At 43.4% G+C, this 11,408-nt stretch overlaps 1 protein-coding gene across 4 annotated transcripts; it reads right to left on the reverse strand.

The window, feature by feature from the left end:
• Nucleotides 1-50: 50 nt before the first annotated feature.
• On the reverse strand, nucleotides 51-10,876 carry fubp1 (far upstream element (FUSE) binding protein 1). 4 transcript variants are annotated; one of them, XM_086085925.1, is made up of 19 exons: nucleotides 10,714-10,876; nucleotides 10,150-10,240; nucleotides 9,074-9,109; nucleotides 8,965-9,001; nucleotides 8,739-8,785; nucleotides 8,594-8,665; nucleotides 8,460-8,517; nucleotides 8,227-8,389; nucleotides 8,055-8,153; nucleotides 7,579-7,725; nucleotides 7,402-7,504; nucleotides 6,970-7,218; nucleotides 6,735-6,895; nucleotides 6,072-6,223; nucleotides 5,913-5,991; nucleotides 5,704-5,833; nucleotides 5,413-5,487; nucleotides 4,952-5,014; nucleotides 51-822 (listed from the first exon to the last, which is right to left on the reverse strand). In XM_086085925.1, the coding sequence occupies exons 1-19, from the start codon at nucleotides 10,798-10,800 to the stop codon at nucleotides 620-622; spliced, it is 2,052 nt and encodes a 683-aa protein (XP_085942051.1). In that variant the 5' UTR covers nucleotides 10,801-10,876; the 3' UTR covers nucleotides 51-619. The 4 variants fall into 4 exon arrangements, with proteins under 4 accessions (XP_085942051.1, XP_085942059.1, XP_085942019.1 ...); XM_086085933.1 differs by having other exon boundaries at nucleotides 5,704-5,829; nucleotides 5,915-5,991; nucleotides 10,117-10,240; XM_086085893.1 differs by having other exon boundaries at nucleotides 10,117-10,240.
• Between the last annotated feature and the right edge of the window lie 532 nt (nucleotides 10,877-11,408).

The raw sequence follows: 11,408 nt of genomic DNA on the forward strand, positions 1-11,408 counted from the left end.
ACATCCCGCCCTCTTCTTCTCACCAAGGTGAGCTCCAACTTACCAACACAGGAGTTTTCAGTTTGTTTTATTGCAAAAAACACAACAGGCAATAAGCATTGTTTTTCCTTTTAAAACTGAGATGTTTACATGGTAATGTCTAACAGTTCAATCAAACATGACTGCTAACCACATTTAATGTAGATACAGGGCTGGAATGACCATATGAGTTGAGTTGCGTCACTAAAAACAAAACATTTACAAGAAAAACAAAAAAATATATAAATGGCGAAGAAGAGAGGGCGTGCTCGCCGGGTAATTTCTCATCTATGTGAAACACTTTCAAACCAAGGAAAGTTAAGATCTTCACCAAGGCGTCTGCATCCAAACATTTAACAAAGGATTTTGTGTTCGACAATGAAGCATTTACGTTATGTCCACTTCGCATTACTGGCCCTGTGCAGGAGAAATACATAGAAGATACAGTGCATGTTAACAGCGGGGAAAAAAACGGCAGACATCCTGTACAGGGAGGAAATTTTGAGGTTAAAACGCTGCTGCTGCTCACACCGGAACCCTGTAAAGCCTGGGGGAGCAAGGGTTGTTAGGAAGCCATATTGGACTATTCCATGCACATTTGTTATTCAAACGGGGGAGAAGGTGGGGCGTGTACCTGAGGGGCTTGTGGTGCCGCTCCCATGGTCTGTGGGTTGCCCGTGCCGTAGTACGCTGCCTGCTGCCGGTAGTACTCGGCCCAGGCGGCACTGTAGTCCGGCTGCCCGCCGGGTTGGGTGGTGGGGGCTGCAGCGGCCGCTGGTGCAGCAGCCTGAGGGGCCGCTTGGCCTGGAAGGAGAGCACAGGACGGGAGACTTGATGACCATGTACAACAGAGCAAAAATGGCGCCAAGTTTAAATTTAAAACAAGAAAATGGATGGAATTAAAAACCGTACTACTACTACTAAGTGGCAGACTGGTATAATCATACATTTACATCGTTGCCCATTTATATAAAAGGCTCAATATGAAAACCAACTATGAAATTAATTAAAGCTGAACCATTTTCATTAAAAACAAACTGGTACAAAGTTAAAATACCAACTCTTCAGCTTAATGATTATTCTGAAGTAAATTTAAGATAAAAATATCAAATATACAGTTACGTTTACTATCAGTTGTCTGACTGACAAACTCAACGTTGCTTTTTCAGCAACCAAGTGTGATTTTATCATTTTACACTCAAGCATGAACATTTCATCAATCAGTTAAAAAAAAAAATCAACTTAATACAAAACAAGCTATTACAGGTAATAACGAGGTGGGAGTAAGTCATTGTTTTGCAAGTCACAAGTAAGTCTAAAGTGACAAGCGATTCACAAGTCCTACACTTTGAGTTTCAAGTCCTTTCGAGTCATTTTAACGACATTGTAGATTATATTATTTCGGGTGACCATCAAAGTAGGAGTCAGGGACTCAGGGAGTGAACCCAGAGTGCTGCAGTAACAATAATTAGCCGATAAACAACTGACATTAGCTTACTTACCGCTCTTTGTGCAACTTCAGTTGTTGAACAAAGTTGTTGCTTCTCTGTCAGTGATCTAATCTTAGACATACTGTAATTCATTTTCTGTTGACCACCTCATAGTTTTTGTACTCAGACAACGGATCACAAAAGTCACAGATCAAATTGTTAAAAAAAAAAAAACAATAAAAAAATAAAAAATAAAAATGAAATCAGATAAATAAAACTGTCTTAATTTATTTTAGAAAATGCCTTTGCCCATTAAATTTAAAAACAAATATATAAACTCAAAATGTCTAATATGGTTGTTAGGATTTAGGAACAACTTTAAGTGCAATAGAAGGCAAGATACATAATAATATTTTATGCATGGTCCATGTATAAAGTAAGGTATCCTGCCTTACGTTGCACTTGAAGTTGTGTTCCTAAAATCCAGATGACCATATTGGACATTTTAAATGTTTTTTTAAGCTCGTGTTTTATGAAATAATTATAAATTAAAGCAAAGTTATATTTATTTTTAATAATGAAAAATACATCTAAGTGCAATTTAAGCAAGTGGATAATAAAGTAGCATAGGTCCACATAAGAAAAGCGAGCGAGCTAAGCAGCAGCTGTCAAACTACAGTTGGTAGCCTGGCAGCCGATGCTAAAGCTAACAGTTAGCTACTAGCCAAGAACGCCGGCGACTTGTACCGCATCGTGCAATGGCGGCGTTATTAACTTGCGGTTTCTTCGCGTCCTAAATTCACTATTTAATATACTTTCGGGGTGGCATTATGATAATGGTGGTAGAAAATACGTAATTTTAATAAAACACGTCAATGATGCAAACCAAAATGTCAAAGGGAAGTAAGCAAGCTTCAGACTTCAAAGTAAAATCCGCCATGGCTGTTGCATTGGTGACAATGTATTATTTGGTCAGCTTTATTTTGAAGTTTGCCTTGGCGTCGGCGGCGCGTATTTACGCCGTTCCCGACATGTCTGAATGACGGCGGCGTCAGCCCAACTCGCGCACACAGAGGGGAACTTACATTTGAATCTTTCTGTTTTAGTGGAAGAAGCAAGTCTTTTCAAGTCAAAGGGCTCAAGTCCGAGTGAAGTCACAAGTTATTTGTTGGTAAAGTCCCAAGTCGAGTTGCAAGTCTTTTAACATTTTGTCAAGTCGAGTCTAAAGTCATGACTCGTCTGACTCGACTTTCTTGCACTTATACAATACGGCGTCTGGTAACAACTTTGGTGTGGCCACGGCAGCATTATGAGCAACAATGAAAAGCAGGTCTAACTGGAAACTAAACGGTCCTTGGAAATAATCAACATGCTGATTGCAACACTTGATCTTTGCTTAAAAACTACTAAGTGATTGAATACAGGTTGATGTCGACATAGCCGCAATTTGATTTGTAACAGGGTTTTTCCTGGCTCAAATTGAGGCAGAGGTGGTACCATCCTGACTATGATGGGTGACTACCGATACCAGGTTTCGGTGCAAATACCAGTCTTATTTGAAGGTATCGGTACTCGCGGCAGTGACCGATACCATTATCGGCCATTTCTGAGGGACAACGTGGGACACTCTGCAATGCGGCGGCGCCTCCCTGATGGTGGTTTACCCATTTCTAGCACATATCAGGGCTGCAGACTAACCTTTTTTTGCGAGGAGCGCAGTAACCCCCAACTTAAAATTTTAGGAGCACAGGAAGAAACTTGTGGGGTGCACATGTAAATTGACTTGCAACGTAAATACCGGTTTTCACATTTCACAGCATTTTCATTATATTACTGATAAATACCACAATGCTTTTGAGCAATATTTTTGTGTCTACACATCATACACCATAAATATACATTTACATTTAGTTGATGTTTAGACCAGAAGTGCAAGTATTATCAGAAAATTTCACACTCTGCACGTTTGTGGGTATCAACAAAATAATTTGCAGTGGTGGCCAATAAATTTTGTGGCGGTTTCATATTAAGCATTTTTATACTATAAAACTGCATTCGTGGCTATGATTCATACTAAAATCATTCAAATTGAACACATTAATATGAATGCTTTAAAGGATAACAAAATTACTACTATACACTGTACTGATATTCATGCAACGCATTAGCTCAATTTAGAATGTTTTGTTTACTTATTGCCGTCCCCCAAACAGCGCCACTGATCGTGTGAAGACAGTTTGCCAGATTAAAAATACTGTACATCACTCACCACTTGAACGTGACTTGGGATGCCGCATCCCCATTGTCCTCAGACCACCTACGACTCATCTTTAGCACGCAGTTGTTGCCTGTGTATTATTGGACGGGCTAGCTGAAAATAGCAATATGAGGCTAACAAACAGGCCCGTGTGATGGTCAAGTTTTTTTTTTGTGGCATCACAACAGCCTAGTTATGCCGACATAGCTTCAATGAGAAAAGTCTTTTGATTTTAAGTGTTGCGCAGAAGTGGGTCAACAACGAAAAAGCAACTATGGAGGTTCAGCGGTTCACAAAAGACTTGTTGTGGGCGACTCAGATTGACTGTACATATAAAAGTCCGTGGCTACGCCTTGATGTCGCGGTTACGGCTGACAGTATCGCGGCAAACTCTCAAAGTTTTTTTTTTATCACCATCATCATCAGGACAAGCACTGATTTTGCAGGACATGACTGCTATTTGTGGGTCGCATGAATTGAGCTTCAAACGGTCACCCTACTTCCTGCGGTCTCTAAAGCCGCCATACCCAAAGCTGGAGGCATGACCATGGGCCGGACGAGCGCCGAGGGAGGCTCATTGCTGTGGCTGGCTGATTATTTAGGTGGATGGCCCGGTGTTGTGCCGTCTGCGAATATTTTTTATTTATTTTTTACTACAATCATTAAAAATTCATCCACTAGTACATATTAAATTATAAATATAGTTCAGTGTTGTAAAACACCTATTATGTTTATTGTATATACTGTGTTTTTATCTTTGTCGATGGCTGGAGCCACCAGTCCTCTGCCTCGCAACCAGGAAGTGGGCGTATGCAACGGTTGCTCCCTGACCTTTTTCAGTACAATAAAGTAAAAAAAAAAAAAAAAGTTTCTTCTTCGGTTGTTACTTCAGATCTTTTCTGTGCACTGCTGTTGATATAGCGCCTCCATAATGGCGCAACGCTGCAACTGCAGTTAAAATACATTGCTCAAGCAACACCGCTGGAGTGCTGCAGCTGCGTTGAGCCATAGCAGTCGCTCAGGCTGGAGGCGGCGAGCAAATTAGGCGGTGGCGGCCGCCTCCGAATTTTCTACATGGGAAAAACCCTGTGTAAGAAGGGGAACGAACCCGCCACCCAAGTCTCCGAGTGGGGGTCAGAAACCTTTTGCCTTTATCTTGGGAGGCTGCGGAAGCAACATCTCTACTGCAGAGTGCTGCACGGGGAACACAGCCACCCGACTTCCAACTTTACAGAAAACAACTCGCCTTGTTTCTTGTAATACTCCTCCCAGGCTTTAGTGTAGTCCTGAGGTTGTTGATTCTGTTGGCCTGCAGAGAGAACATGGTGTCTGTCAGTTTGTGGCGCAGTCACCCGTCTTCAGCGGCAGCAGCAGAAGCATTCAAGCAACATCCCACACGTTACAATGAGTAACATTCGGTATAGCAATGAGACAGTCATAACACGTCCAAAAGAACAAACATCTTGGAATCGTGGTTCAGTCCAGGAGACATTGAGAGTGGTGCAGTCTAAACAGCACAGGCTGCTCAAGGTCAAACTGAGTGGAGGCGCACTGAAAAAATATCTATTACACTCCACTGAGGGCCTGAAATACTGACAACTATCCAAACCTGGCGATAAAAAAAAAAAAACGGTATAGACAGCCTAGTTGCTGTTTAGACTGACGTATATGTTAAAATAGGTGTACACTGAGACTACGTTCATATACCCATTTTCTTGTAATAATCCTCCCAGGCCTTGGTGTAATCTGCCTGTCCACTCTGACCTGCAGCCTGTGGGTCACCTGTTAAAAAAAATGGTACTTGTAATTCGTCAGTCATTCCGAGCAGGCTTTCCTCCTCCACGGGGCTGTCAACCTAAAAATGGCGGAGGACTCTACCCTGTCCCTGACATAAAAAAAAGGGGGGGGAGGTGTGTGGAAACCCAGCTAAGACTAATGACGTGAACCTAATCAGCTACGCTACACTTTCACGCTGACGGCGCAGGGGTGACCAATTACCTTGACCGTTGGACTGAGTGGTTCCCGGCGCACCACTGGTTGGTGTCATTGAAGCCTGCGGTTGCTGGCCGTACTGGGCATAGTAGGCCGCCCACGCTGCGGCATTAGCATCAGCTGCTGCTTTGTCTGAACCCATAGTCAATACACACACACACAGAGTTTTAGACAAACTTGATCATAAAAGCTCAGCTGCGAAATGACAGGTCCCTACTTGGGTCAGGCTGTCCTTGCTGCCAGTGCGGGTAGCCGTTGCCCCACCCCTGAGGCTGATAAGGTGCTGGGGGACCACTAAACAAAGACAAAAATAATTTGAGTTCAACAAAACTGATGCACTTCAAATCTTACATAAAAACAAGTAGTGAACCTACTGTGGTCCCGGGGGTCCCTGGTTGTAAGGCCCAGGGTTGTATGGACCCATCGGGGCACCAGGGGGTCCCGGAGGGCCTGGAGGACCGTGTGGGCCCGGACCTCCATGTGGACCAGGGGGCCCGTGTGGGCCGCCCATTGGAGTGACGGGTCCCTATAAAAGGTTGCAAAAGAAAGAAATAATTCAAATGAGGGATACAGTCAGAGATCACACCAGTGATTCTGTCCATTTCCACCAAATGTTCCAGTAACTTTTAGTTACTGGCACGTGCAGGCCATTCTGCTACACCCAATGCAGTAGGCGAATATACAAAAGTATAAGCTGTCAAAAAATAATGACATCAAAGTATTGAATATGTGAACCGCTGTAGACTTTCCAAACTTAAAATGACAGTGAGGAGTTATCAAATCAGATACGACCAGCAGTGCAATAAATATCACAAATGTTCTGGGACCCACTACACCCAGTGGGCACTACCGACTAATTGTGCTAGCCCCAAGAAGGGTTTTCTTTTGGCCCTTATAAATAAATCAGAGAAGAAAATTCAGAAGAAATGGTCCACCAAATGAACCGGGGAAACTCCTGCAGTAGTAATTGGTCAATAGTGTTCAGTGGGAAACCTAAATCACCCGTCCCTGCTGTAGGAAGGCATCTTTTGACTCACCCCAATCTTCTCCTCTACCAGCTGCCTGGCATAGTCAATCTGCTGGGGTGACCCCCTGACAGTGAACATCTTGACATTGGGGTCTGAGTTGGGAGGCGGATTCCTCTGCAGTTCAATCCTGGCCCCCGACTGTTGGCTGATACCTTTGATGGTCTCGCCACCTGGGAGGACAATTCATACATTATTTGCATCCAATCAGAAAGCTCTGTATAAGGCCACCACCAGGTGAGCTTGCCTTTTCCAATGATTAGGCCAGTCTTCATGGTCGGGACGGTGAAGGTGAACTCCTGCAGGCCACCGGGGGGCCCCATGTTCCAATTGCCCTGCCCGCGTCCTCGGCCTCTGCCGCCGCCACCGCCGCCGTGACCCGGAGGCCCGCCAGCCTGGACGCTCCTCAGCAGGTCTGAGATGATCTCTGCTGCGTGCTGAGCCTGGTCAGGAGGACCCATGATCTGTGCTATCCTGTCTGGAGCGCTGCCATCATCTAGAAGGCGGGAACAGAGACATTAGAAACTATGTTTTCATTTGACCAATGTCCTCTTATTGACATCTTTAGGCTTTGGTCTCAGAAAAATAGGGTTGGGTGATCCATCAGCTTGTCAGCGTGGTGCATGAGTTTTAATCATTGACCAGCATTCCTAAAGAAGGAATCAAGGTGATAACCGACCTGGTTTAAACTGGATCCTGACCCCCGTGTCGCTCTGGATCTTTTTGATCATCTCTCCGCTTCTGCCGATAACAATTCCGACCGCAAACCGGGGAACGGGAACCTTGAGGAGGAAAGCACACATGGTGAGGTCACCGCCCAAAAAGGCGTGTTCTTTTTTAAAGACACCTGACTCACATCCAACGTCTCGCCGCCGCCGCCACCACCGCCGCCGCCGCCGCCACCACCGCCGCCGCCGCCACCACCAACTCTAGAGCCGTATTCGCCCCTCTGCTCTCTAAAGCCCTGGTCTCTGATCAGCTCCATCACCATCTCTTTGGCTTGCTGTAGAAAGTCAATTTAATGTGAAAGCATTCACAGGTTAATCTCTTGAGTAGGGCTGACCCTTGCGATCAATCGGATACAATTTTATTTTGCATTAAAGTGCATTACAAAACAGTTTTTTTTCCTCAATTACTAATTTGGTATTGTTCAGTGATTTGAAAAGAACTAAACAACATTTAAGCAACACATCATCCTTTTTCAAACTGATTCCATTACTGGATCGGTCATTGTTTTTCAAAGTAAAAGCAGATGTCTTCTGTAATGAAGGACTACAGAAATCCGACACGAATTATTACTCTACAGCCAAATAAAGAAAGATTATGACCCACCTGAACTTTAAAGGGCTCTCCCGAAATGCGGAGAGGTTTGTCAGCGCCTGTGTTTTGGGGGCCATCTTGAATCATGACCATTTTCACTCCAGCTCTTTCCTACAATGCAACAGTCAACAAGTTTGCGTAAACTGCATGTGAATTTTGTCTTATCTGACGGTCACACCCTCACCTGAAGACTCTTGATTGTCTCGCCTCCCTTGCCAATAACAAGGCCGGCTTTCGAAGCAGGGACCATAATCTCCTGAACCGTCATGCCAGGGCCGTCGTTGTGGTGGAACGCCGGGGACGGTCGTCCCTTCTCGACGATCTCCGTAAGCAGCCTCTTTGCCCCCCTGTTGGGAAGAAAACAACCAGGTCACACATCACTGCAAATGTAACAAACAAAAAGTTAACAGTACTCACTGAATGGCATCAGGTCCTCCAGTCAATGTTACTGACCTATCGGGCATCCCTCCACTGTCTACAGGATAGAAAGCTTATTAAAAAAATGCAAGCAAAAATATGACTTAGATTTGGCTTAAGGCTAAAAAAATTACCGGGGGCAATCTGTATTTTACATCCTGATTCCTGCTGCAGACGCGAGATTTGTTCGCCGCCTCGTCCGATAACTAGACAAAATGACAAAGTGTCAGCAGTGGTTTGCAGCAGAAACAACAGATATTCACCAGAAAGTGAACTTACTGAATCCAACCATTCCATCGGGAACTTTGAATTCCTCTGATATTGATCTGAAGGTGGGAGGGGGAAAAAGAATTAGCTCAATGCAATGTGTGTGGTAATTCTAGTTAATGTGACAGCTCCCAAATACATTTAAAAAAATATATATTATTCTACCAATTACCCCATCAATTAATCATAACAAATACTTTTTTTAAATCATTGTTCTGTACTAACTAACTGAGCTCACCGAGGGGGGCCGCCCATTGCTCCCATAGCAGAAAAGGCTGAAAAAGAACAATAAGTGATGAAATGCGACCAGGATGCAAACAAAACACTTTCATGCGCAGATGACTCACCATCATTGGTCGCCACTTTCTTCGTCTCTGGTTGGTCTGCGACGATGTAATTATTTAAAAAAAAGCATTATTACAATTGTCCATCTTTGACCCTCACTTACTGGAAATGATTGGTCAGCATTGAACAGGTGACAGTTTTAGGAACGTGGAAGAGCCACACTTTATGTACAGCTTAAATTAATTCACTGGAGTTCACATAACAGGCAGTTCTTTAGAAAAGTCACAGTGCATATGGAAAGAACACTTAACAAATTTACAGCCCTTCAACAATTATTCTTTTGTGTGGGTATTTGGCGTTAATGTTTCTATTAATTCATAACGCCGGGTGGTGCTGGATTCTATTAAATGACATTACCATGGAGGCACAGATGGTTAATGACCATTTTGTAAATTTTCATCTCTTCTATTCAAAGCCTGCTAAAGCTCGATCACCGGATGTCTTGAAAATTATCCTGTGAAGAGTGCTAAAAAGGATATTTGCCTACTCGGTTTGCTCCGAAATTGTTGATGAAGACTATGCAACATCTTTTAATTCTTCTCCTTCGTATACTCCAGCATTCAGGATGTCTTGTGGCACCTTGCTACCTCTCACAGGTCAGTCTAGGTACTACCACAGACATCTGGCTTGGAGGATGAGACTGAATGTTGGTGGGCACTACGTGTATGTGTGGTATGTTGGTCATCTGGTGTACACTAGCCTATAAAAGTAATAAGAACGCGTGATATTTTTCCTCATCACGTGAATAAGTTGAGATGTTGAAAATCGATGTGCATACCCTGCTTTAAGTAATATTTGACTTATCTTAGAGCACGCCTCTGATTTAAAGACAAAAAACATTGTTATGAGGGCTGTGGCTAAAATGTTAAAATGCGGTGTTAGTTACATGAAACATGCATTTTCAGAGCAAACGTGCACTGGAATAAATGAGTCAAAAGAGCAGAGTTAAAAACACTTGCTTGGTTAATTCTGTTAAAAACCTACAACATTCACCAGGCAAACAAGAAATCACTAAACTGTCATGGAATCGATTTGAGCCACTGACCGATATTCAGGTTAGGCATGGGAAAATACCCACCAGCGTCCTCCAAGGGCCTTTTCTGGCCTCCGTAGGCAAACTCGTTCGTCGCGGGGGCCGCAACGCCATCGCCGCCGATTTTCGCTGCAATCTGAAACATAAATCGACACACACACAAAAAAAAGCTTTGTGGTTACATTTATTCTTTGAAGTAGCGGTTATATCCGCCCAAGTACACCCGGCCTTGTGCTAAACTCGCTTCCGAATGTCTGAACAAAGGAATGCTTCTTACGCCCGTGTTAGCACGCTTCTTTTTTTCTTTTTTTTTTACTTTCTTTTGCGCGCATAATTAAACCTACCCTTCTTGTCTGAATATTTGCGTGGTCACGTATAGATAACATATCCAGTCGTGTGGCATCCATTTCGGATTTTCTGTAACTACAGTTGTGGCGTCATGTTAGCATAAGTCATCTCGTGTTAGCATAGCTCGAGGAGAAGCCACAAGGAGGGAGGGAGGAGGAGGGGGGGGGGTGGATTGGTGAAATTAAAAACCACGAAACCTGACATTCTCGAGCTGGAAAAGATACTATGACCGACTAGAAAAGACGCCGTGACCTTTCTCACCTGTCGTGCTCGCTGAAGAGCGTCTTGAAAAGCGTCATTCATTCCGCCGCCGCTGGACGGAGGAGCCACGCTGCTGTAGTCCGCCATATCTGAAGCAAGCTGTGTCTCTTCTCCTTCTCGACGCGACAAGATGGCGGGAGGATGACGAAACAACACCCGGGAAAACGGTCTCGTCTCGCGATATTTAGTGAGAGGATAGATAGATCGATAGATAGATAGATAGATAGATAGATAGATAGATAGATAGATAGATAGATAGATAGATAGATAGATAGATAGATAGATAGATAGATAGATAGATAGATAGATAGATAGATAGATAGATAGATAGATAGATAGATAGATAGATAGATAGATAAATAGATAGATAGATAGATAGATAGATAGATAGATAGATAGATAGATAGATAAAAATATTATCTTGCTAGCTAACGATAGATAAAGATGTGTTAAAAGCCTTGAAATAAATTCAATTTGATTGCAGAAGCAGACACTCATATAGAAAATTGTAAAAAAAAAAAAAAAAAGTTCACCAGACATCAATAAAACTCCCCCCATGGCCATCTCAGTCCCCAGACCTCAACCCCAATGAAAACCTGGGGAGTGAGCTAAAGAGGAGAGGACCTATGCTTCTAAATGATTTAGAGAGATTGTGGGAAGACGAATGGTTGAAAATCCCTCTTTCTGTATTCTCC

The sequence above is a fragment of the Leptonotus elevatus genome, chromosome 1, assembly GCF_054856555.1.
Source record: "Leptonotus elevatus isolate MCC_2025b chromosome 1, RoL_Lele_1.0, whole genome shotgun sequence".
NCBI lineage: Eukaryota > Metazoa > Chordata > Actinopteri > Syngnathiformes > Syngnathidae > Leptonotus > Leptonotus elevatus.

Excerpts from the sequence above, each read along its gene's own strand:
- fubp1 (XM_086085893.1), bottom strand. The coding sequence starts at position 10,800 with ATGGCGGACTACAGCAGCGTGGCTCCTCCGTCCAGCGGCGGCGGAATG. Across the intron at positions 7,505-7,578 it reads GCGGCGGCGAGACGTTGGAT|GTTCCCGTTCCCCGGTTTGC; the intron begins GTGAGTCAGGTG and ends TTCCTCCTCAAG. Across the intron at positions 823-4,951 it reads GGAGTATTACAAGAAACAAG|GCCAAGCGGCCCCTCAGGCT; the intron begins GCGAGTTGTTTT and ends CTCTCCTTCCAG.